At 38.0% G+C, this 27,522-nt stretch overlaps 2 protein-coding genes across 5 annotated transcripts in view; both read right to left on the bottom strand.

Moving 5' to 3' along the window:
* ICE1 (interactor of little elongation complex ELL subunit 1) overlaps positions 1-23,331 on the bottom strand; it is a 33,723-nt gene extending 10,392 nt beyond the window's left edge. Inside the window, exons 1-11 of one of the 4 annotated variants that reach the window (XM_083872128.1) lie at positions 22,981-23,331; positions 22,109-22,220; positions 21,047-21,123; positions 16,304-16,341; positions 14,433-14,515; positions 14,128-14,167; positions 13,986-14,045; positions 12,450-12,539; positions 12,313-12,366; positions 5,675-6,027; positions 42-4,478 (exon numbers count right to left, since the gene is read on the bottom strand). In XM_083872128.1, the coding sequence (XP_083728254.1) occupies positions 42-4,478; positions 5,675-6,027; positions 12,313-12,366; positions 12,450-12,539; positions 13,986-14,045; positions 14,128-14,167; positions 14,433-14,515; positions 16,304-16,341; positions 21,047-21,123; positions 22,109-22,186 (5,310 nt within the window). In that variant the 5' untranslated portion in view covers positions 22,187-22,220; positions 22,981-23,331. Of the gene's footprint in view, positions 1-41; positions 4,479-5,674; positions 6,028-12,312; positions 12,367-12,449; positions 12,540-13,985; positions 14,046-14,127; positions 14,168-14,432; positions 14,516-16,303; positions 16,342-21,046; positions 21,124-22,095; positions 22,309-22,980 lie in introns of those variants that run through there. The other 3 variants (XM_083872127.1, XM_083872129.1, XM_083872130.1) reach the window with 3 other exon arrangements.
* Positions 23,332-23,333: 2 nt separating this feature from the next.
* On the bottom strand, positions 23,334-25,812 carry LOC310915357 (little elongation complex subunit 1-like). Its single transcript, XM_083872161.1, has 3 exons — positions 25,715-25,812; positions 24,868-24,926; positions 23,334-23,485 (listed from the first exon to the last, which is right to left on the bottom strand). The coding sequence occupies exons 1-3, from the start codon at positions 25,796-25,798 to the stop codon at positions 23,389-23,391; spliced, it is 240 nt and encodes a 79-aa protein (XP_083728287.1). The 5' UTR covers positions 25,799-25,812; the 3' UTR covers positions 23,334-23,388.
* Between the last annotated feature and the right edge of the window lie 1,710 nt (positions 25,813-27,522).

The following is a 27,522-nucleotide window of genomic DNA, read 5'->3' as shown; positions in this document are numbered from 1 at the left end:
AGTGCTTATTAAACCATAAAATTTAAAATTATGTTACTTACCTTGTTTTTTATACCAAATTCATAGACAACTTCTTTCTCTTCATCTCTCATTACTGGAATCTTTGAGACATTACCAACATGCACGTGACCTTTAATAACTGGTAACAAGTCAAAACAGGATTCAGCAACTTTCTTTAATGCCAAAGAAACCTTCTGGCAGTCAGGATCGTTCTTTACTGGTAGTGATTCTTCTAAATTGGAGCTCTGTGATGAATGACTGATTTCAAAGCTTTTACTATGGAAAGCCTCCTGCATTTCAGAGGTGGTATTTTTAGTATTTCTGACAGCAGTAATATCACTGGGCTCCAAACTTGGTGGTTCACTGTCCAGCCTCAGTCTTTTGGCACTTCTTGGCATAGATCCCTGCGATAGTGTTCTTTTTTCAAGATGATTTGATGACCTTGAAAATAATTGCTGATTTTGCACATCTTTGTCTTCATCTTTGCTACAATCAGATTTCAAATTGCTTCCAGCTTTAACAAAAGCAGTCGATGTAGATGCGATTGCTTTGAATCCACCTGTTTGAGACACAGGTCCTGGCAAACTTTGGCTGTCTGGAAAAGCACATCGGTTAAGCTGAATATTGCCTTTCAGAATGTTTAGTGTCCTTGCCCTTGCAGACAGCTCTGGATACATAGTGTCCAATATTTTCACAGAGTTCTCCTGAGGAGCACCTGGACCAGCACTAACTGCTGCAAAGAGAGGAAGTCTTCCTGGAACGGGAAGTGCATGCTTTGGAATGGAAGTACAAAATTTCAAAGGTGAGGAGCAAATCCTTCTACCTACTGCCATTTCTGAGGGTGAGGGAGGAGAAAATAAAAGAGCAGATTTTACTGTTGGAGTATCTGCTAATGGAGAAATGAGAGGAAGAACAGGAGTTTTGCGTAGTGGGGATATCAGGTCATCAAGAGGGGAAAGCAAAGAGGATTGACTTGTAGAGGACATTACTGGGGACACAGTACAGGCAGTTTTTGGAGGAGTAGCAATCAGAGGCAGTAGCAAGGGGGGCAGAGGAGGACCTATCTCTTCCCTGATTTTACTTATCATCTCAGATGAGCATTTTGTTGCCTCAGAAGCATTTGCAAGAACTGGCTGAGTAACTTTAGAAGTCTTTCTTTTTCTTTTACCTTGAAACAGTCTCTTTGATAGCTTGGTATGCATTACTTGGGCAGCTGTCTTGGTAGAAAGAGTCAAGATTTCAGATAGTTCTTGCTCTTTACACTTCAACTTACTGCTCTCATTGAGAGCACAGGACTCTGATTCCACCATATGTAACTCCTCAAATACTGTCTTTTGTGGTTCAGAAAGCTGCCCAACTGTTTGACAACTGCACCTTACATCAGAGAGGGTTGGATTTGGAAGACACTTGAGTAAATTTTTTTTTCTACCACTGTCTATGAAAATATCAGTGCTGCTTTCTTCTGTGTTGCAAGCAGTACAAGTTTGGTTATTATTATATTTTTCAAACCCTGAGACCTCCATATCAACACTGTGTAATAGACTTTGTTCCCCATTTGACTGAAGTTTTGCAGAATCATTTTCTTCTAAGAAACTGTCAAGTGATAACGTTCTTGTATTTAATTTACCATTTTTTACAGTGAGCCTGCAATTTTCTGAGAATCTGTTTAACATCTTGCATAGTGGTAACCTATTTGTTGAAGCATTTGGCATGACAGGGCTTTCTTTTGATATTCCAGATTTTAATAGATTTTTCTCATGGTGACTGATGCATCCAGTTATGTTAGACTCCACCATGAGTTCATTAGCACTCTCACTGTTTTCAGAAGTTACTGATGTACATTCCTTTTTGCAACAGACTGAGTCTTCAGGATAACCCTCCCCAGTCACACTTGACCCCTCATTTGCAGCATCTCCAGAGTTGTTTGGTTCACAGTGTGTATTCATATCCACTACAGTGCCTGCTTTTAGGTGACTAACTGTGAAAGTCTGTCCTGGGTGCATCACTGAATGAAGCTCACATACTTGGTAGTCAGCATCAACAATTGCACCACTTCCTAGAGCATCCACAGTAATTCTCCTGGAAGCTCTCAGTTTGTTTCTGAACTTTGGAACACATTCAGAACACTTCACATACTTAACTTTTTGTATAGAACAGTCTTTCTCTTCACAGTCATTGCTCTGCTCTGGCATATCAAAATCACTTTTACACCTTATGGCATTTTTCCCAGAACTCTCAAAACTATTAGGTTCTTTACTTTCTCCCCCACCTGTTAGTAAACCAGTCCTAGAAGGATCTGTTCTGACCTTGCATGTAGAAGTCCTACATCCTGATTCTTGACAATCAAACTTTTGGAGGAGAAAACCATTCTTCTTGTAAGAGTTTGCACACATGATCTGTGATTTAACAGATGTCTGAGGTTCTTTATCTACTGGCTGCTCCTTATCTGAAGTTTTCACTCCATTTTTGTGTACATATTCTCTCTCAGGGCAGCCCAGTTCTTTGACTTTTTCAGCAGACAGAATCTCAGCACCCTCTTCTAAGTTTTCTGAAGAACAGTTAAATGTACTATTCATAATAGAATTTGTATGTCCCTTATTTTCGCAAGAACACGAAAAAGCGGCCTTTCCTCTGAAATTAGTTTCAAGGAAACCAACAACTTTCTGCAGACTGAGATTTAGATCAGGAGGTCTTGTGGATTCCAAGCCAATTCCCACTTGCACAGGAGAATTGGTTTCCTCATTATTTATATCACATTTTTCCAAGTCCTTTTGAGTTGAAAAAGCCAAGCCACTTCCATAATCCATTTCTGAAGTAGGCTGGCAAATGATCTCCGAAATACTGCTTTTCTTCACAACATTCTTTTCCCATTTCGGTGAACTGGAACAAGTCTCAGTCACCAATTCCTTGCTTTGTTTATCTAATTTCCCTTCTATTTCATCACATTTAACATTTTCAGTTATCAAGAGCTGAGTCAGGGGTTTTGCAAACTGTTCCAGAGAAATAGGATTGCTTTCTACTGAGGTAGATTCAATAGTATCCCCTCCTGCTAACAACTCACTGCTTTCCCCTCTGCAATCTTCTGAATTAACTTTGACTTCAGTCTCTAGAGATTCAAACACTCTAAGGTTTTGAGATTTGGACTGCCCACATTCTAATGTATTACACAAGTTTTCAGGTTGTTTTGTTTCACCTTTCACTTCTGTAGAATCTAACACAGATGATTCACACTTGGCTACACTGCTTTCTGCACCAGTAATGCATGCTGTCTTTGGTAGTGCAAGTATATTTTCTAAGTCTGACTTCCTTTGAGATAAATTACTAACATCTTCCTTGGGATATGGTTTGCTTTGTAAACACACCCCCTCATTTATATCTACTGATTTTACATTTTCTGCACTGTGAGGTAGCTCTGATAAGTCAGCTACTTCTAGAACATTTCCTGTGTTAAATTTCACAGCTAGTTCAACAGCTGGAGCTCTGGTTATATTAATGTCTTCAATTTTGAGCAGTTCATCTTTTGGAAAGACTGACAAAGTTCTGATTCCTTCAGTAGCAGATACAGGTAAGTAATGCCTAGTCTCTGGTTCACATTCTCTGTTCACTTTGTCTTTTGTTTGCATATGTTGTTTCTCCAGAATCTCTTCACTGTCATATTTTATTTCAGAGCACTGAGAGTGTGCAGACACCTTACCAGCTTCAGCCATATTAGTTAATTCAATTACATTTTTTGATTTATTTTCAACCTCTTCATTCTCTATCAACCCATCAGATTTCTCCTGAGCATCTTCTTTTTGAAGCACAGTATATTGCTCAGATAGCAAATGAGTAACACTGTGCAGAATGGATGCATCTCTGGGAGTTTCTCTCTGTGTTACTAATTTCTCTCTCTCTGTATTCACTAATTCACCAATTTTTTCATGTGTACCCTCATTATCAACAGCACTACTTAAGGTTACATTCTCCTCTGTTTGCTCTACCACACTACATTTTTCCATCTGATTCTGAGGCTTGAAACTTTGTAACATGAAATCTGCTGAAGAATCTCCCTCTTCACCTCTCATGTCCTCACCATCTCCTTTCTGTTCTTCCACGTCTTCTGATTTGTGTGCTGTTGCTCCAGTTAGTTCTCTGTTCTCAGTTTCCATATCCTCAGAATTCTCCTCCAAACAATCTTTGTTATTTTCCATGTTTGTAATTAGAGTAGCACCTTCAGCTTGCTTTCTTTCAGCATCTCTCTTCTCCTTGCTTGGACTGATAGGAATATCCTTTTCATTCCAAATCAGATTAAGTGAGATTTCTGCATCAAAACCATTCTCAGGTGATTTGCATTGTCTGTTACACTCATCACCGGGGCTGATTACATTATAACTCAGAGGCTGAACTTGGTCTTGTAAAGTATCCTCCACTGCAGAAGTACTGCAATCATCTTCACTGCAATCATCTTCTTCATCACTGGAATCTCCCAACAACATATCCTTCAATTAAAAAAAAACAACCAAAGTTAATAATCTAAACTCTAGTACCAGTTTTAAGACCTACTTTTCTAAACAAGTATGCTTAAGGCCCTGACATGCAGTGGTTTTGAGAGATTAAGGCTGGTCAACAAAATTATAACCTTCTCCATCATTGTTCTTCATAGTAAATGAAAGTACCTCTGCAAAAAGTAGGAGACTTCTTTATCTACCTACTTGCATTCTAAATTTACTGGGAGAGGGCATTTCAGTAGCATTTAACTTTCAAGCTCTGGAATTTTGCTATGAAAGCCATGCTTATATTGAACACAAATTGGGGAGTTCAAGTCTGCACCACTGGGAAATTATGACAGCAAGTTGAGACATAGGTGACTGTGTACTGGTTTTGGCTAGGATAGTTAATTTTTTTCACTGTAGCTACTGTGGGGGTATATTTTGGATTTGTGCTGAAAACAGTGTTAATAATATAGAGATGTTTTCATTATTGCTGAGTAGTGCTTGCACAGCATCAAAGGCTTTTCTGCTTCTCCTACTGCCACACTGGTGAGGGTGCTGGGGGTGCACGGGAAGTTGGGAGGAGACACAGTCAGGACAGCTGATGCCAACAGACCAAAGTGACATCCAACACTGTTATGGCATCATGCTGAGCATATAAAGAAAGGGAAAGAAGGAAGGGTGGGACATTTGGAATGATGGCATTTATCTTCCCAAATCACTGTTATGCATGATGGAGCCCTGTTGACTTGCCTGCTCAAGTGAAAGAGCGAATGAATTCCTTGTTCTGCTTTGCTTGTGTGCACAGCTTTTCCTACTAATCTGTCTTTATCTCAACCCACATGTTTTCTCACTTTTACTCTTCTGATTCTCCCCAGGATCCTGCTGGTGGGGAAGTTAGCAAGCACCTGTGTGGTACTTAGTTGTTGACTGGGGTTAAACCATGATACATCTACTTCTGAAGATTATGTTTTTGCTCCCTTCCACAGGCAGTATGCTACAAGGTTAAAGAAGTATCCATATGGATATAAACACCCAGAGACCCTTTCAGTCCATGAGTAACTAATATTGGTACCAAAAAAAAAAAAAAACCCCAAAAAACAACCAAACAAAAAACCCCAAAAAACCCACGAATATAAATTATGATTTCTTCAGTAATTTTAAGATCAAGTTAAGTGCCAAGTCTGACACATCCTGAAACTCACCTCTGTAGTGAGTGGTGAAGGCTGTACTGGAGAAAGTAGGGCAGGGAGAGGTCTGGCCCAATTCAATATATCCATCACATTTCCACCGGGGTCGCTCTGCTCCTGATCGGAGAAGCCTGAAGTGCTGTGCTCCCTGCCTGTCTGTATTATCACATCTACAGTTTTATCCTCACCACTGTGCAGATGTTCTTCAGTAGTCCTGTTCTCAGCACAGTCATCTCCAAAAGGCTCAGTACTTTTTTGAATATTCATTGCTGTTACAGAATTTTGCTTTACAGTACTTTCCACTGAAGAACACCAAGGTAGTGTTTTGCCATCATACTTCCTGATCTTTTGGTGACTTTGTACAGTGTCTAAGACAGAAAAAAAATGTTAAGAATTTTTCCCCTCCCATTTTTGTTTACAGAGATAATACATAATAATAATAATAATGTAATACCATGTATTTCAAGTGATGTTTCCAAAGAAGATCTTAGTCACTTTCAGAAATGCTTGCTTTATAGAGATGTGATGCTGCTATTCACAATTACTTTTTCATGACAAAGGCATATGTGCGTGCAAAGAGCTTCTCCCCAAACACTTTCTGTGTTTGGATCATTAAAACATTCCCAGTTTTTCCTATCAGGAAGGGTCATTCTTGGTAGGATTGAAGGTCCATATGTTTTCAGTCTTTGTCCAGTAATTCACAGTCAGTAAAAGCAGGACAACCATGCACAGACATTCCCCACTCGGGCTGTAATTCTCAGCTTAAAGCAATTTGCAGGTTTGAGCCAACAGCTGTACTTCCAAGCAAGTTACAATTATACCCTGCCATAAATACAACAAGGGAGCTCTTACTACATTTCTAGTTTATGATTTAATTTGCATATGCTTTTAAATTGTTTGCTCTTTAAATTTAAATATTGAGTCTAATTACACAAGATTTTGTCTTTAATGTTATTTAGTCAGAGCTGAACCCTTAATAAAAAAGTACCGCAATGTATCCTATGCACAAAGGAGTCGGAACAACTAAGATAAAGGTACTGAACAGTTGACAACCTTTCCAAGATGTCAACTATACAGTTTTACAGTTATTCTAACAACAAGAAAGCATGTCCAAATGCTCTGTATGATTCTTTGCACTGTACTTTTGCTTTGTTACTTTTCAAATCACAGTTTTAACTATTACACAGCAACTATATTATTATAAAGATAGAACACTTTCATCCAGGAATGTCTAAAGACAAATAATTTAAATTTATTATAATGGTGCTAAATACTTCAAAAAGGGAAAAGATGGCCCAGTTTCCTGAAATTTAAATTCTATGATTTTATGAAATGAAAATATTACCTCCAATAAGACACTAGAAATCAACAACTCCCAAACCCCAGTGTGTCATATGGAACTAGAATCTATCTTTAGTATTTGCAATTCTTGTATGACATTGTATATGTGATCTTGTTTATAGAGTTCACAAACACTACTGGACACAAAATCAGTATTCAAGCAAGATATCAAGCCTATTCTGTGTACACATGAGTACTGTCTGCAGTGAGCCACTTGGATTTTGTGACTAAATTTTGCTGTAAACAAGCTAGTTTAGATGTAGAGGAGAAACCGCTGCTAAGCAATCTAACTGCGGAGGCAGGGTAAGGTTTTTTTTAATGCCAGTTTCTCTCATGCACCATAAGCTGCAAAACTCTGAAAGTTTACTCAGAACCTTTGTCCAGCCCCTGAACATACACTCTCATCCTCCTGCTTGACATTGCCGGCCTTCCAGGATCTTCTAGAAAGAAGATAGTACATGTCCAGAACTCCTCTGGAAGGAGGTATTGGGGTGCTTACCAGAAGAATGAGGGTTATAAAACCGCCAAATTTTTATGCTTATACAGGCCTCCACCTCTGATGGATGGGCACTGCATCACAACCACAGACCACGATCACCCACACGTCACTGGAGTCACAGACGGTGGTTATCTTTGTCTTTTCTCCTCTATCTTTTTTCTTTCCAGTTTTCCTCTCTTACAGTGACCCCAAACTGCAGAACAGCTATACACCCATTTCCAATCCATTACAGTGTTTTCCACTTATGGTTTCAAAGCAGTTTTAATAAAATTTGTTGTTATATCAATTATTTAGCGTTTTTCTACTTTAATCCACCCCAAGGGATCCTTTAGCAACAAACCTGGTTACCCTGCTCAGAGACAACTCACAACATCATCCCACAGTAGAAAGAACAGCACATGCATAAATGGTTTTGAGTAGAGAATGTACTGATTTAAATGGCACAACTTGCATTGTGTTGGGGAAAAAAAGAGTGTGCTTCATTACTGCTCTCTTTGTTAATCCACTACTAGAACTTGCACAGATATTCCCAAAGCAACATCAATGGTATTCATATTCAAAAATATTAATTTAATTTGATAGGTCAAAAGAATCTCCTCAGCAATCAAAAACTTTTAAGCACATTCTGACACATCAGAACCACTAAAGGAGTAAATCAGAAAAAATTATCAATAACCCTGTTTCAAAGATCCATCTCAGTCACTTCATGTAGCAAGTCCATGTAAAAATCTCAATTGCTGCACTGGACACCAGGAGGGAGAACTGATCAGCCTGAAGGGCCCTAGCACATAATTTTCACCAAAGATAAGTAAGCTCTGCCATCTCCTTTACATCTTAAAAGTATTATGATAATACATTATTTTATAAAACCATTTACAAGCCACAGTCACATAGGGCTTCCAGGATGTTCTATATTTTCTCAGGACAAACCTACATTCTTTTTACAATCTGAGTTCCATTTGATAATTCAAGGGAAAAGGAGATCTTTGACAAGCAGAAACAAAGAAAATAAGAAAAATTCAGAAGTTGGTTGTCTCTTACATTTTTTCCCTGTTTTTTGTGCCAACCATTTCAAAACTCAGTATTTTCCCCACACTGAAGCAGGCAGCGGCACCACTGCATATTTTGCCCCTACAAGAACTCCAAATAGACAATTGGGAAGTTTACTTTTCACAGTGAACTACATAATAGTACTGAGTTATTAGGAACTTTATATCCTATCTATACTCTCAAAATCAGTTATGCACCTACATCAAGTCCAAGAATATTGATACGTATCATCCATTTAAAAGTTTCCCCTGAAAAATGGATCAAGGATATAATATCTGAATAACTAAGAGATTCTCCAAACTTCTTTATTCATCTCTTTCCAACCCAGTCCCTGATAACCACATTTCTTTAGGAATGAGATACTTTTCTGATAATGAACCCATTTATCTGTAGGAAGAGTTGTCAGAGCAACTTTTAAAGATTCAGCATAAGTAAGTTTCCTCATTTGAAGTGTCAACTCCCTGGCACCTCAACCTGAACCTCAGGTCCAGGAAAAGCCCTACTAATACTGAGCCCATCTCATTGGAAGGATCCTCTTTCATATTTTGCAAACAAATTTTACTTTATCCAGGGAATTGCACTCTTGTTCATCATGTGACTCAGTGAAATGATTAAGTTTTCTTCTGAAATCTACAACCTGGAATCTAATTTATGTAGCTTCAAACCCTTACACTGCTGCCTTCTCTCACTTCTGAGAGAAGATTAAGATTACTCTGATCTGAAAACACCGTCAAAATCTATCATGTACTACTTGAAATACCTTCTTGATGCTGAGTGGAGAAAGAAGTAGAGATGAAATAAGTAATCCAAAGCTAACATTGGTTGCTTTAGTGCTAAACAAACTGAATTTTACAACTTAAAACTTTACTCTTGATTGGGCATATTGCAAGGCAATTCACTGTTCCAAGTTGTCCTCTACTCACTCCAAGCAACAAAGCAACTTTTTGAAACAAGTCTTGTGTTTTTTTTCCTGTCAAGAAGGACAGATGAAGATGCGGTATTTTCTAAAAATAAATAATCTAGCCATAGAACCTCATCTGATTTACAGCAAAACCTCATCAGCACAGTGATTGCAGATGCCTGGCAGTAGCAACTGCACACATCTCAAGAACAAACAGTGGTCCTTCTCTGAGAAAAAAATTCCTCCACAGAAATTTTTTAATGCCCTGACAATGAGGAGGAAATTTTCAACCTGTTTCCAATTATGTGAATTTCAGGATGCTTCATATGGTATTCTTTGAAGCTACAGACAGTATTCTGTTTTCTGAGACAATAAATCCACATATTCCATGATATGAAACAAAGAACTTTGGTGAACACTGCATACCCAAAACTAAATATGCAGTGCTACATTATGTTATCTCAAGGTGTTATCTTGAGAGATTTTCGTATGTTTTTCAAGACAGAAAAGAGGTCTGCTTCTCAAAGCACTCATGTTATGGACTTTAATCTCAAGACCATAAAACACACATATTCCTGGGGATTCAGTCTCATCTTTGTGTTTTATATAATACCAGTGTGTTTATCTCATTTTATCTGATATTAAAGCAGACAACTCCAGCGTATTGCTTTCCATCTCCACATTTAGGATCTACATGCAGCTTGTGCCCTATCCTGTATCCCCAAACAGAAAAGATGAGCAGATAAGATGGGTATAGCTCAGCAGTAAGCCAAATTTACTTCAGACCCCAGTTACAGAATACCTCTTGGACAGGCTTAGCTCCTCACAGACAGGGTCTTAGCATGTTCCTTCAGTTCATCTCACCATAACATACTAACCAGAGCATGCTAGAGAACCCAAATTACCAAAATATTCAGCACTCAGCTGCAAGATTCTTCAAATGCTTCATTAAATGTTTATTCACAATCTAGGTGATTTTATGCCCCAACTATGAGATAAAGTTTTCCGAAGACTAAAAAAATATCGATGTCTCATTACCTTAGATTATGGCCTGAGATTACTGGTCTGATGATCAGGTGCAGGTATCACCAATTTTATTACTGGTAGATTTGTTACAATACTACCAGATGCTTTTAAAGTTTGGCAAACCTTCATTATCATATGAGGCTTTCACAACAGCGCATTTGGAAAGCCTCCTGAGTCTTCCAATTTTCACATATGAACACATTCTTCACGAAAACCATTCAAAGCAGTATCAACCTTAGCAGAACAGAGAAGACACTGATCATAACGCAAAGCTTTGGGTATTTTAGAGCACATTTGAATATACTAAGAAATCTGTCATAAGGGTAGATGTCTGTCATAAGGCTGAAAGGCTAGATCCAGGCAGCAGATGAACTGACATCCTCTGGAAAAGATACTACCATCAAGCTAATCTACTCTCTAATTTGAAACTATTATAATATGGGACAATAAATCAGGGCAAACTTACTAAGATCCTTTTTTTCCTAGAAGATTGCACATGTAAACATAAGCACTTTGTTATTATGAATTCAAGGTAAAGGCCACTTTCGTAACAGGCTGAATAACAAGATGGCTGTTCTAGGCTTGAAGAGGGAAAAAACCCAAACCAATAAGAGAAAGAAAGATGTATTTCTTTGAAATCTAACCATTCCAACAAAAGCATGTTTTAAGGTTAGAATTTTCTCCACACTGAAGTGGGCAGAAAGAAAGACTAGCTAGAAGAGACTGTTACAGATAATTGCTTTCTTTTATGAAATTACTGTCACATCCTTGAGAAATACAAATAGGAAAGACGGGACAGGACTTCTGGAATCTAAAGTTCCTCTTCAGGTGGATGGCAAAGAGATTACTCTGGAACCTGATACCCCTAAAGTCACTATATTTCAAACTCTTCAGTTTCTTGTGCTTGTTCTTGTCATTTGATTGACCCTTGATCAAGACATTACATTCAGAATTGCAGGGGACAAGTGTCTAGCTCAGTTTTGGAGCTGAAGCCGTGTATATACTGCATTAAACTCATGGAAGTAAAGCTGAGTAACAGGTTTATGAGCTGGTCCTTATATTTTGGCCCCTCATAAGTGGATTCCATTGGAATGGAAGCCAGACTCATTAGGATCTACACTAGTAGCAAATTTTCAGACATAACAGGGTCTTTGAAAAGTTTATCTTCAAAGTTCTTAATGCAGCTGGGTACCCTATCCCAGGCAATATCTCTACACCTTTAGTTACAGAAAAAGCAAAGTAGTAGAGAAACAGAAAAAACCAACAAAGCTTAATAAAAACATTCCAGAGACGCAACACAGAAATTAATGTAGTTTCGAGACACCTACTACTCTTGAGTGCAGAAAGAAAATATCTGCTATGTAAAGTTAAAGCAGTTCAAGTTTGCTGTGAATATGCAAGTGGATAACTACTCAGATTATTTTCTATTATTATCTGAATATCACTCTACAATAAAGAAAATGGAGGTAAACATCTTCTTAAAGTTTATAATTCAATTATGTTACCGCATATTTGTTTCAGACTAAAGAGCCCATATGCAACATCATTCACATTATACACTAACTACAGAGTTTATAATGATACAATAATTCCAATTTAAACGTGAGATGAGTTTGGACTAGTTAGAAACAGTAAAAGAATTTCATTTCTCGATTGCAACAGCAAATTACAATAGCTTTTTAACAGAAGATGGTTCAAGTTTACTTACCCATTCAAATTAATATTTGAATTACTTTCAGATACTCTAATCACACATGTACTTGATCAGACAAACACTAATGAAAGTATTTAAGTCTTTCAAAAGTGTTATGCAGCCACTACCCAACTGGAACTTACCTTCTGTAACAGTTAGTCTTCTTTTGTCAGACCATTCCTTATCCCACACAGAGGCTGAAAGAAAATACCAATGTTGCCTTTTAGTCAGAAAAAGAGAGAGCATCAAGAAAATTTCAAGACTTTGCATGCCACTGTACCTAAGACAGGATCATTTTTCTCCTTCTCTCTTTTTCCTGTTGCACTGTCAATGCACATCCAGAGTTGTTCTAGTAAGAACTTCACTCTTCCTGTTTAAATAAATAAATAGAAATATTTATTTATTTAAAATACATTGATAAAATTTAACTAAGAAATTATGTTTATTTTACTCAGAACACAGACATGCCTACAACTAAATACAAAATACCCACAAAAACATTAAGACAAATCAGGTTACATGAATTTAGGAGAAAATCCTCTAGGAAGATGTGTATCGCATTTATGCTCACTCAATAATTCATCTTAATTTTAGCATGTAATAGCACCATGTATCTGAATTAATTACCAGGCCACAACACTAGGAGACTGTCTACAGCCCTAACAGCACCATTGCTGGGTGATGTCAAACAACCTTATTTCAGAGACAGAAGGGAAGGTGGAGAGGGAAGAACAACCCAAAATCTAAGTAAAATACAAAAGTACCTCACCTACTTATGCCAAAACTATTATCAGATCCAACAATCAGGAACTGAGATTGTTTTGCGTAAATTGTAAGTCAAAGGCCATAGCAAACAACTATTATTTTATGAAGAGGCATATTAAAAAAAAAAAATCAGTGTGTAAGAGGAAAACCTACCAAATTTTGCTAAACAGCTAGTAAAAACACTAACATTTACTCATTAGTAATAAATCCTTGCTGCTATTTGAAGCTCAAATTAATGCTCAGATATTAATTTACCTATTTTGCCATTAATTAAAAATCAAAGGATTAAATCAGGTACCAATTCAGTACAATCCAAAAGTAAAAATTATGCCAAGACACACAGAAACTAAAAAGATGCGGCTTTTTCAAAAAATTTAATTTCTGCAACGAACTTATTTCAAAGCAAGAAATGAAATAGAACAGTGAAGTTCTTTTGCCTCAAAACAACCTTCAGAATATCTAAACAGCTCAAAAGCAGTACCAGCACTTTAAAAGACTGCAAAAAATACAGAAAAAATTACCTCAAGTTTGGCCTCAGTACTTCAGAGGAACTTTTGAAGGAGTTTGCTCCATTACAATTAGATTCAGGTAAATTGTAGCATATATTTTAGATCATTAGAGGAAAAAAGTCATTAAGATAAGATACAGCTATACCTCCTGTATTTCCACTTCCTTTTCCAAGTCTCACATAAAAATTTTAGCAGATTATTCTCCTATTTGGTGCTTTATTATTTCAGTGAGCTGCAGAGGGATTGTTAGGGGTTTTTTTCCGTGTTTGCATTCTGTTTTATAATTGCACATCAGCTGACTTCACACATGCACAGGGCAGACTAGTTATTTTTATGAATCAAGAGTTTTCCTTACTGAAAAAACTGAAAATAGTAATCTATTACATTGGTCCTTCATCAGTGTAACCTGCTTATATCAACCACATCTGCTCTTATAGCACTTTGGCAGTATCCTCTGTTTCCAAAAATGCAAATCCAGTAGAACTGCAATAAATTCATAGCAATTGATTCCATGCAGAGAATAGACTTGCAAAAAGTCTTACCTTTGTCTATATCTGTTTCAAGAACTTCACTTGAACTCTGAGTTTCTGCATGTTTAACTACTAAAAAGAGAAGTAGGAAGAAAATGTTCAAATGGCATGATACTACATACAAATCTGAAAGCATTCAAAAGCAAACACTCACGTTTTCTGGACTTCTCTTTAATTACACCATCAAGTTTCCCCTGTTAAAATTAAGAAGTACAGAGTTTTTATGCCATACATATTTTTTAGAGCATCAACTACGAAAGACCATGAAATCTGTATCAACATTTCAAAGGTCATTCTTCAGCTGAAAAATTTCTCTCTTACGGTTAATAGCTATGTTAACTTACTCAATATCCCCCCCAAAATGTAATTTTATCATTTCAGCATCTATTACACTACTAGCTTCTTTCTTTCCCCAAAAAATACTAAAAGAAATTTCACCTGAAGACAAGGAAGCCTTACTTGTGCTTTTTTTAGCTCCTCTTCAAGCCTTTTCTTTTCAGATTTCAGTTGTCTGAAGTCTTGTGTATGCTTTGTTGCAGCCTCTTCAAAAAAGAACCAAAATTCAATTTAGAAACTACACTGTAAGAAGCCTCTAACTTAAGTGGTGCTGGTCACTAGTTTGCAAATCAAATTATCAGAAAAAACCAGATAGTGTGAAATACAAATCTATTGAAATTATATTTTATTCAGACAACAACTCATCCATACAAGTATGCTGCCTTCTACTGTAATTACTGTTTTGAACCACTGCAATATTTATTAGTTTTCTCAATTATATACAAGAATGAAGAGTAGGTCATCGTGTAATGATATTGTACTGTAGAACAATATACACCAAGTGAAAAAAGGACAAAGGATAAAACTGAGGTGCAAGGGTCTTTTTACACATTTTATTATCTTATTTAAATAAAGAGCTCTGGTTCAAAGATGAAAACATCATAGCCAGCTGCATTAGAAAGATACAGACAGCACTCAAGACTAATAGAGAAGAGAACCTTATCTTTTAATGTCTAACAGACACCTGGGAAGAGTGCAAATGGGTGGAAATAGAGGGTACAGGGTAGGTGAGAATTGAATGTGAGGTTCCTAGAAAAATTCTCAGGTGATAGAGTCAGCTGAGAGAACTCTTGAGAATTATATACAGATAGGAAAGAAAAACGGAATCTTCCTGCTGATCAAATCAGAAGAGAGCCTATTAAAATAAAAAGTGTTAAAAAGGACCCTTGAGTGGTAGGCTGACAAAAAAACTAAATCTGGAAAAATTGCATACTGACAAAAGATACAAGGTTTGAGATATTTAATGAGCATAGAAAAAAACAGAACAGGTAAAATAGTCACTGAAATTGGACCTAACACATACTCTCTCTTAACATTTTGTTCTGGTTCTGCCAAAAGTTGAGATTTTGGAGGCAACTGTGAAAAAAACCTGGCTGTCTGCAACGGAACTCCAAACTTCTTATCAAAATAAACACCTTGTACCTGTACTTTACACTAAGATTCAGAATCACTCAGTTCACTGTACTTTAAATTATGGTAAGCACAGGTAAAATATGCATGATGTGAATGCAAATATCTGCCCTGCCAATTGATGATACAGCAAGTGAAGTCTCAGAAAGTCTTACGTATATCTGTCTTCTACCAGCAATACAAGAAAAACCAATGCCAGGAAGCCAATGCTTTCTCTCCATGTAAAAACAAAGCAAGCAAACAAACAAACCAAAATACAAGTGCCAGAATATCTAAAAATCAGAAAACATGAATCAGGAACACCATATACTTAAATATTAACATAAAAATGAAGAATCCTGCCAGGATTTTTAGAACAATGGAGCACCATGCCATGTGAAAACAGGCTTGTTGAACTAGATTTAATTAGCCAGAGGGGAAAACAACAAATCACAGAAAGAATCCAAGAACAGCTTTCCTGTACAAGGAGGTATCAAGAAGATGGAATGAGACTGTTCACTGCTGTATGGCAGATATAAGGCATAAACTGAAACATGGGAGTTTCCAACTAGTTATAAGGAAAAACGTGTTACTGAATCAAATTGCCTAGAGAGGCTGGTAAGACTCCATCCTTCAAAGTTTTCATGATCAGAAGTTCTGATCAGAAGTTCCTTTCTAACTTCATCTATGTCATGTGCCTAAGACACTTCAGCAGAAATCATTCTGCAGGAGGACTGATGTAAATCAGAGACTAAGCCCCCCACATAGTACTGGCCTGCCTTGGTCCTTGGGCATCAAAGTTAAAGTCACAATTCCTCTGGACAGAAAAGGGCAAAAAAGAGATTATGTTACTGTATGTTGTCTTACTCAATGTAGAAAGTTACCTTCAAGTTTTTTCACTTTTGTTTCCAGTTTCTTTCTCCTGTTAAAAAGAACACATAGATAATTTTATTTTTTTTTAATTATGTTGCATGAAAAGCCAGAAAAAAAAATAAATCTAGCCATTCAAAGAAAACACACCTTCCTATACCCAGGACTTTGACTTCAGCATTTCCAACCCTACCTTATATGTAAAACATAGAACTGAAAAACAAAACAAAACAAAACGTAAAAGTAAACATTTCTATTATTTTCTTCTGTTAAATTCCAATATCCCAGAAATTGGTTTTAAACTGTTGTGATAAATAGATGATTCTACTAATCACTTTCATGAAACAGAACACAGTTAATCTATATTCCATATTAAAACCTGTGTCATAGATTGAGATTTACCATCCGAGTCTTTCTGGATGTTCAGGCTTTAATTACCACTTCAGACATTTACCAGAATATATTTAAAAAACCTCTCATAAATGGCATGGTTGACCACCTTTTGCATATTCAGTAGTCGAAATATTTATACTACAAAGTAATAGACCAAGGATTCTGTGCCTTCTCAGCCTGAAGAGGTTCATACTTACTTTCCTATATGATGGCTTTGACAGTCAAGCCATAGGTGAGAATTTCAACAAAATTCCTCATAAAACATCTTTACAGAAAAGAAAAATGGAGAGAGGGGGGAGTTGTCCTTTAGTAAACAGGAGATAAGAAACTTGTTTCTCTGTAGATTATCTTCAAGAGAATACACAGAAGTACTACATCTACAATGCATGGACATTGGAAGTAAGATCAGTTGACACAGGAAGACCACAGGGATGCTGTTTACCATTGCAAGGAGAAGACTCATGCAGTCAAAGCTCAATTAGAATTCAAGCTGCCAATACTCTGAAGGACACCAAAAGGGCTTTTCAAAATATCTTAACAGCAAATGGAAGATCAGAAATAAGATCAGTCCATTGCTTGATGAGGTTAGCCAAATCACAAATAGGGATGCAAAGCAGAGATGTTTAATCCCTTCTTCACATCTGTCATCAATGACAGACCCTGGGACTCCCAGAAAGCTGTGCTGGAAGACCATGACTGGCTTGTTTAGCTTAGGAAAGAGAAGGCTAAGGGATGACCTCATCACAGTTTACATCTTCCTCAGTGGGGGACAGTGGAGACAAAGGTGCTGATCTTCTCTCCCAGGTGACCAGTGATAGGACAGAAGGAAATGCAATGAAACTGCACTGGTGGAAGTTCAAATGGGATGTTAGGAAAAGGCTCTTCATGCTCCCTAGGGAAGCAATCATTGACACCAAGCCTGTCAGAGTTCCAGAAGCACCTGAATGACAGTCTTAGTCCTACAGCTTAGTTTTAAGTAGTCCTGTGAGGAGAAGGGAATTGGATTCAATGATCCTCACAGGTACTTTTCAACTTGAGATAAAAAAATATGATACAAATAACTATGAATCTGAATAAATAAACAGACAAACAGACCCTAAGTGCCAACATTATACTTGCAATTATATTTACAAGTTAAATAATTACATTTACATATGTAGTACTATACTAATTTCATCAACACACAACTACATTAAGAAAATAGCAAATCTAGCAATTTGCAGATGAGGCATTTGGGCAGAACTCCTTTTATAATACCCAACTCAGGTTCCTATCTGATCCTTAAGATACATGCACAACTGCAGCTGACAGAATGCTATGCCAACAGAAGTTGTACTCCGTGGGAATTGCCATCCTTGTAGAATATTCAGATTTCAACTAGACAATCCTGAGCAAGCTAACTTTAACACTGGCTCTGAATGGCAGATTGGACTAAAGTACATGTGTGATAATTTCTGACCTAAGTTTTTTAACAGTAACGGTAGATTAACAGTAATTTTATGAACAATTCACTATTACTCCGCTTCTGAAAAAATCCAGCTTTCAAATTACTGAACTCTTATGACCTACTGCTTAGAATGGCCTCAGTATAAAAGGTATACAAAACAGCTACAGCATCACAGAATTGAGGCTGAGGTTGCAAGAATTCTGTGGAAGTTATCCATGCTGCTCAAACAAGGTCACCTACAGCTCACTGCCCAAGACCATTTCCAGATGGCTTCTGAATTTTTCAAAGGATGGTGAGGCCACAAGCTCCCAGTGCAATCTATGAAAATACCCAGTCATTCTCACAGCGTAGTGTTTCCTGATGTTCAAAGGAAATGACCTTCTTTGTCTTAGCTTGTGCCCATTGCCTCTTGTTCTGTCATTGGGGTCCAAGGAAGTGAGCCTGGCTCTGTCTTCTTTACATGCTCCTTTCAGGTATTTGTAGACATTGATAATACCACCCATAAGTCTTTTTTTCTCCAGACTTAACAGTCCCAGTCCTCTCAGCCTTCTGTCAGTGGAGAGCTGCTCCTATTCCTTAATCATCTTCATGGTCCTTTTCGTAACTCACTCCCACATATCCATGTCTCTCTCGTAATGAGGAGCTCAGAACTAACACAGTATTTCAGGGATGGCATCAGCAGTGCTGAGCAGAAGTAGTAGCACCTCCCTCAGCCCGCTGGCAAAACTTTGCTTATTGAAAACCAAGATACTGGTAGTCCTCTTTGCCACAAGTGTGTATCATTGGTTCATGTCAGGAGACTGCTGTCCACCTAAGTGTCTCCCAGCAGGTACTGGTGTATGTGATGGTTCCTCATCAGCTGCTGGGCTTCACACTTCTCCTAGCTGAACTTCCCAAGGTTTCTGTCAGCTCATTTCTTCAGCCTGTCAAGCTTGTGCTGGATAGCCCATCAGGCACACCTGGGTCATTGGCAAGCTTGCTGACAGCAGGCTCTGCCCCATCATGCAGATCACTAACAAAATGTTAAACTGGACTAGATACGCTATGCAGCCCTCACCGTCCTCTCTCAGGGTAGTATTATCTACTGGTCTCCAACTAGACTATGCACAGTGTTCATCACCACACTCAAGGCTCAGCCATTCAGCCAGTTTTTGATCCACTGTCTGCCCATCCATGAGGCTTTTATAGGAGATAGTGTCAGAGATCTTACTGATGGCCTGTCTGACCCTGGACACTGCTCTCCCCTGATCTAGCAGACATGTTCATTTATAAGGTCAGGGAAGCACAACGTCCCCTTGGTGAGGCCATGCTGTCTACACCCAAGCTTTCTGTCCTTCATGTGCCTAAAAATGTGTTCAAGGATGACCTGCTCCATCACCTTCCCAGGGATCAAGGTGAGACTGACTGACTGTAGTTCCCTGGCTCCTCCTCCTTGAAGTTATGGGTGATGGACAGGGACAAACACTGTATCTGTACTGACAAAATAAACTGCCAGCACATCAGAGTGGTCAGTTCCCTCTTAAAATGCAGTTAGCAATGGGGTTGCTGCTCTCTGCTGCTCTTAGATAGGACGATGTGCTGAATATTTCATTAAGCTCACGGTACATTGAGTACATATATATGTGAAGTAAGTGCAATCTGGCTGAAGAAATGACAACAGTGCTAGTCTCCTCATGCAGTCTTTTGGGTAATAATGGCTTGGTGCTCTGCTCCTGAATACTGTACATTTCACAAGTCATGTAAAGATAGTAGGGTATTTCTTTTGAGAAATGCTTCAGTCACTTGATCATCTCTGTGGACCTTTGTTAGACTCTCTCCAGTATACCCACATCTCCTATGCAGAGAAGCCCAGAACTGGGCACAGTACTTCAAGGCATGGCCTCACTAGTACTGAGCAGAGGGAACAAATCATTTCCTTTGACCTGCTGGTAGCACCAAAATAACTTAGAAACACCAAGTTAAAAATGAAAACCAGATTACATGAAATCAAGGAGTCACCAGCGGGACTCCCACTGGGATGTGTGGAAGAACATCAGAAATAAAACCTGACTACAAAACCAGAAGGGTCTTAGAATTCCAAGAGAGTGATCATTGCTTTTCATAAATGCAAAGTGATGCACATGAATAAAAATAACCACAACTACAACACTTTGCTATATATTAGCTGATTCTCTTTTGAGAACATTAGTACCTTCCCACACAATATTGACAAGTCACAGTTCCCAGATATAGATGAGTTAAAGGATTAAAGAGCAATTAGACAAGTTCATTAGAGTATCCATCAAGAGCTGTCAGAGTTAACAGACACATATGCTCCAGAGAAGGAAACCTTTGAGTTACTGCTTACTGGAAAAACAAACTTTGTGAACTATCAAGGCACAGCTTCAGAATATTCTGTATTATAGAAAAAATTACTTCTGCACTTTGTGTGCCAAATTCCTCCTGCTCATTTCCAAACACGGCAGACAGTTCACTATGAATTGCTGAGCTGTTACATTAAAACAATTATTTTAAGGACTGATTTTAGTACAGACCACTTTGGCAATATCATTCCTATACTGGCTTCAGAGTTAACAGCAAAACTAAAATGGATAGCAATAACAAAAAGCTGAGACTAAGAACTACTTAAAACTGGAGAAATTACAGCTTTTTTTCAATTTCATCCTGTTTTTCAAAACTTTCATTAAACAATCACATAAACCCACTTCAGGACAAAACAATAAATAAATTAACACTGCACTCAAGAGTATTTGCTACAAAACTTAAGATCATTCTTCCATCAACTCCTTATTCTAAGAACCTGTAAGTACAAAAATTTTGGCGAAATAAAAAGCTTAAGTAAATAAGGTAGACTATCAAGTTTGGAAGAGGTAAGAGAAGCAAAGAAAGGTTGGGGAAAAAAAGAAGCATCACTCACATAACATCACTGTTTGATATTTCTTCTTTAATTTTAATATATTCCAGTTGACTCTCCTGATAAATCTTGAGAGAACTCTGAAGAAAGAAAGCACAGTTAAAATATGTCCATATTGAGGGCAAATTAAAAAAAAAAAATAGACTGTAGACACCTTACCTCCTCTACTGAAAACAGTGCCTGGCCAAAAAAGTATATTCAACAAGAAAAGAAGCAAGTTGGAAAATCAGGTAATCTTCCTTCTTTAAAGGCTAAAGTTATAGCAAACACACACATAAATCTCTATGTGTCTAGCTTTTGAGTACATGCCTTCAACACGCAGCTGGTTAGGAACTTGAAGCTGAAGTCAAGACTATTATATACCATACATATAATGCTATTTTTTTCTGAAAAAGTGCCATCAGGACATCAGCTACTAATGCTTGCTGAGGGAAGAGGAATTATAAAACCATTCTAACACAGAACTCTAACTACATACAGCAACAAGATGAATGTTAGTATTTTGTCTTATACCATAATGAAAAACCTAAAAGAAAGAAGGTAGGGTACTACTCCAGAAATTATAATAATGTCTAGAAAATACATACATGTAGGTAATTTGAACAATCTAAACCTCCTTTCCCTTAGACTAAACTGCTAAGCAATGAGAGAGAAATTAGGAATAAACTTAGGAAGCTAATAATGTAAAACAATATGTTTAAACAGGTAACAAGCACAAGACTATTCTGCACAGGCCCTTTCTTGGCACCTTTTCACTGGTACAAGTTATATTGAATAATCTGACAAGAAAGAGTCTGAATGTTTCTCTCCCTTCTTCCCTCTTACCTTCTTCCATGAGGAAATAACCAAGTGATCCAATCAATGATCATACGAACTACAACATCCTAAACTTTCTGCCTCTCTGAAATCTGAAATAATTTAATTAATTTCATAAGAGCTACCTGTCCCAATAATAATAATAAATAAGAACAGAGCTCATTAACATCAGCTTCATTAAGACCAGCATTAGATATATACATTTCTTGTAACAGAGAAATTAAAGTTATTTAAACCTTACAAGCACACCTTTTTTTCTTCCAATTCTGCCTTCAAGGAACCCAACTCTTCTTGGCACTTTTCCAGAGGCAGAATTTTCTGTAACATCTCCTCCACTTGGCAACGAAGAGCAGAGATCTTTCTGAAATGCGATGTGGGATTAAAAAAGTAGTTGCCAAAAACACAGATGCTTTGAAACTCAGTATTCTGATTCTTCAATCAAGCATCTGAGTATTTTGCTTTTATCCTATGGAAAAAATGCTGTAAGAGATACCCAAAAACTTTAGGATTTTCAGTGTTCTCATTCTTCTAACCATTTAAAGAAAATCCAAGATGTGATTTAAAAACACTACCCTAAACCCAAAGGTAGATGCATGCAGATGGCATGTGCCACAGAAATATGCTGCCTACACTAAAGCACCAGTAATAAGTGTCTCTGCATACATAAATTAACACAGTGCTGTAAAGTAAGGGCAGAGTCCAACTGCAGTGTCTTTCCATAAAAACTATATGCTGCCTCTTCCGCTATAATCACAGATTAAGCAAGGACACACAGAAACAACTCTTTAAGTCAAAATGCTTCACACAAATATGGACGTCCCAAATTGTCTTACGTTTAATCACCACCAAAAGATGAGCTTCACATCTCCACTTGGTCACTTAAGACTATCACTGGTCCAGGGCCAGGAAAGAATCTCACACAGGTATTTCATGAAGAGGAAGGACAGATTTCTCTCCTCATCATACCTTTGCTAACTATGGCCTAGGAAGCATGGTAAAAGTACCATACTTAAAGAGCAGCTTAGACCCATGGCTGTTGCTATGACACCATCAGACTCCTAAAACCACAACACAGGGAATACAGTAGTGTATCTTTAGTAAACAATATAAATCAAACTTACCGTTCAGCAAACCGAAGCTGTAATCTCTTGTTAAGGTAGAAATTAAAAACAGTTTATCAAAAGTCCTTAAGTATATTTCAATCCAACTTCCACTTGCAAAGAAACATACAGTGAAGACTTCCTCACACACACACACACAAAAACAACCCCTCCTGAAGACTTGCAAAACTAAGTGTTTAATATGTGTATTTCAATAGATTTGAAGAATGAATAAGAAGAGCTTCTTCTGTTACATGAAAAAGACTGAGTAACTCCCAGCAACTCAGATTTCAAATAGACCACCTTAAACAATATACCAGAAACAAGCAGATCTTCAATGGATAGTCTTAATTCCAAAAGCCTATTTTCTTTACAAAATCTACCCAGTTTGTTCTTTATTAGAGGCATCACCTCAAGCCTCAAGCCCTTTTATAAGAAATGGTTTAAGTATACTAATCCTGTAAGAACACAAATAGAAAACGAAAGGATATCAGTGCACTTCTGTTCGTACTCTGTCAGCAAACGACTGTAAGAAAAGAAAAAATCCAGACATTACTCATTTTCTCACCTGATTTTGACAATAGTGTGTTAAGAGTATTTTTCCTTTTACTTGATTGAAAAATAGAGAAAGTGTAACATTGGTTTACATTTTCTGATAGTAGTCAATATAGTAGTTTTATTTCATTAAACCATTCAAACTTCAAATCAAACTGCTTTAAGTAGGAAAAAAAATACAACTGGCAATCACATGAAGTTGTAGCCGTTAACTAATGGCAGCTTAAAAAAATGCTTAAATAAAAGACATGATATATATATATATACTAGAACATGTGTATATATATATATATATATATATATATATATACATATACAAAAAATATATAATATATTTCCAAACTTGAAAGGAAGATGGCTACATTACTTTCTATTGCAATAGTTAAGAGTAATCCAGTAAAACAAAAAAGAAAGGCTGAGCTGCAAGTAGTTAAAGAAAATGCAATTTCCACAAGAAATATGACTGGCAGCAAGAAGAGGGACACAAAGTTTAGAGGTCAGAAAAAAAAAATCATAACAGTGTAAAGGAGCTTTGAAAAAAGGGTACTAGTTAAGAGACCCACTGTGTGCTGGCTGAAATACCCTCTGGGAATGCACCAGAATGCAGGACTGGCATTTAGATTTGCTAAAGCCAGATTGACACATATCTAGGAAAGGCTACATAAGAAACAAACCACTACAATTAGGAGAGTTAGAATGGATATTAGGCCATAGTATGGAAGTCTACATAACATATCTTGATATGTTATTCCAAACAATCATATGGTGATGGGTGTTGAGAAGAATTGGAAGCAAGCACAGAAAAGAAAGCAAACTGTAATAAGGATTTCATAATCATAGCATTCTGAACAATGTTCAGCTTCACTTTTCATATTCTGATATTTAATCCCAACAGAATTTCAGAACTTAATGGTCAGACTAAATTCTGCTGAAAAAGTTCATATACACCTGTACTCAACTTTCAGTTCTCATATTCTTCACTACAGACAAATGAAATAAGCGACCATAATTAAATGAATGAAATATAAATAAATATCAAATATCTGCTTCTGCCTTAAATAAAAAAAAAAAAAGTCTCTTCAAAGAGCTGCTTCTGCCCGTATTTCTAATAATATTACAGGTACACAAAATAGCCCTGTTTAGTGTCATTATACACGGATGTTTTACAGAATAAATTAGTCTTACAGTCTAGATTTAGAACGTGCTTGTGAATAACTTATTTTCATTTTGAGGATCATTTAGTGTAGTGCATTAATGAATATCCATATTCACAAATTGTATTTCCTGCATTGCTGTAAGTACTTAAGAACAATAAAACTCCAACAAATAAAAAACGTGTGCAATTGTACTTACTCTCCATCAATCATTTTTTGCTTCAGTGCAATTAATGCAGCTACATATTCATTTATATTCTGTAAAGAAGAGTCTCAAGTCAGTAAAGAATTTACACCCCAAAAATAACCCCTAATCTGATTGTTAATGTTATAGAAAATATAATAAATTGTCCTACTCTTTTCAGTTCTCTCAAGCAAGTTACTAAATCACCCATAGTACATTCATTTAAATACATGCAGAGAATGCAGGCTCCACAAGGAACTATGCATCTTTAAATGACAGGTTACTACAAAAACTCTTCAATCTTTGCCTTTGCAATAGATTCTACACTAAACCGCTACAACCCTCAAAATCCAATTGCCCTTTGGCAGAATATCCACAATAAACATCAGCTCACTTGACTCTACAGATTTTCCAGTTTCTCATCCACACTCATTCTAAATGTGCCCTGTGAACTCTCAACAGGACCTTCTCTTCATTTAAAGGAGAAACAAGAACTACCCGAAGCATAATACCATAAAGATACACGCTCGCTCAAGAGCCTTCAAGGAAGTAAATCCTAAGTAAGTCCTGACACTGCACCGCAGCGAAGCCGAAAGGACACGACTGGGAATTCCCTGACAGCTGCAGCCAGGCACACCGCACAGACACGCGCTGCTTTTGAACATAATTCCTGGCTGGAGCTCGACACCAGTGCTGCTTCACAGCGCCCGTTATCCCGCCCGCTGCCCGCGCTGCCGGGGGCACGGGGAACGGGGACTGCGGCATCCGGCACTCCACCCGCCACCGGCCCGGCGCCCGCCGCCGCCTCCTCCCTGAGCAAAACACCAGCTGCAGCGCCCCAGGGACGGCGGTCCGCGCCTACCTGCTGGAGAACACCGCAGTTGGCGCAGGGCCCGCCGACGGCCGCAGTCCCGGCCGGGGCCGGCGGCGTCTCCCCGGGCATCATCCTGCCCACGCCTCCCTCCGGCCGCCCGGCAGCGGCGCCGACACAACGCGTCACACCCGCGCCGCCGCCGCACAAGGACCCCGCTCGCCTTCGCCTCCTCGAGAGTGGTGTCCACCGCTGCCTGACCAGCAAAGACAGCAAAGAGTGCTCTCTGCAGAGACTAAGCGTTGAAAGCAACTAGTGAACAGCGACTGAAAGGCACGGTCTCAGCCACGCCCTTCTAGCAGTACGATTATTTTATATTCTTTTAGCTGTGGGGACTTCTGGTACGGGAACTGGTACGGTCTTGGAGCAGGCGCGAGTTGGGGCAGCTTGTTTCCCCTTTCCGGGGCCGCCCCATCACCCAACATTGGCCTCGGTGATACCGGAACCGGCCGGAAAATAAACTAACACAAATCCAGGTATTAGAAAGCCGGTATTCTTTATCACACTTTGGGAGGATATCTCCTCTAACCGGATGTGTGTCATGAAGCTACAGCAGGGCATTTATTCCATCGGGATTATACATATTCATTACAACTTACTTCCTAGCTAATACATGTGATAAATGGATGTGAGTCGTGCTGATGAAATTGAAACAGTGATCAGTATTTTAAGGTAGTAAAATAAGAGTTAAAATGTAACTTTGAGGAGAGGGAGGGGGAACGGCCCCCCCTTCTCAGCAGATGTTTAGTGATGAGTGGAACACAGGAAAAAAAAAACTTAAGAATATCTAAAATTATCTGTGAGACTGGAAATTTTGGGAAATTCCAAATAAGTCTTAATTATATGAGATTTATGGGCCACGTATTCTCAACAGAGTGTTCCCGTATGTAATATAAGCTTAATAGGCGTGTGTAACCCGAGGGGTCACGGAAAGGACGGTGAAGAAGACAACAAACCTTCCTCCCCTACGGCCCCCGGAAAGGGGATGAGGAGGATGCGCAGTAGAGGTGGTGATGGGTGGAGATAAGGGCACTGATGTAAATCTTACCAATCGAAAATAGGTGGGAAGAGGTGTTAACACTCATGATAAAAGAGTCCAGATTGGTCATTTACAGGAGATCAAGGTCCTGCTCCGTACACCGCAGTAAATCTTTTGCTCTTGTATTATTTTTAAGAACCAATATATATTATTTACTGTTTGCGAATTATTGTAACTTCTAAGCTGCTCAAATTAAAAATTACTGCTATATTTAACTTTGTTTGGGTATTTCTTTGGGTTAGATAATTAGGTAGCACATCCATTTATAACATATATAAACATCACTAGTCTGCCTCCTGTTGGAAGTCCTTTTATGGTCCTAGACAGTTGTCTAAAGGGGTCTCTGATGGTCACACTCACTGAGTGTCCCAATATTACACATGAACCTCCCTTGAACATTTTTTGGGCATCCACTGTTACTTCTTGTTACATACCTTTGCCCAAAAATCCTACAATATTCCTCATTCTCTATTTGTTCACTGGTTCCAGCCACATTTATCATTCTGTGCATAGTTTTACATTCTTTTTTCTTTTATCTTTTTTGTTTTGTTTTGTTTGTTTGTGGGGGTTTTTTTGCTAGTTAGTTTTTAAGCTCTATCTAGGAACTTCAGGGGAACTGAAAAACGTGCTGTCTCTGGGTGATGCACATTTCTACCTCATTTGCTGCTTTCCAAAACGTTGAGGAATACATCTGGTCCACATAGCCCAGTTTGCTACCTGCAAATTGAGAAGCAGATTGAGCTCTGGGTAGGAGCCTGAG

The sequence above is a fragment of the Zosterops lateralis genome, assembly GCF_965231275.1.
Source record: "Zosterops lateralis genome assembly, chromosome: 1".
In the NCBI taxonomy this organism is placed as follows: Eukaryota; Metazoa; Chordata; class Aves; order Passeriformes; family Zosteropidae; genus Zosterops; species Zosterops lateralis.
The sequence above is the reverse complement of the archived record's forward strand: the minus strand, read 5'-3'. Positions and strand labels throughout refer to the sequence as shown.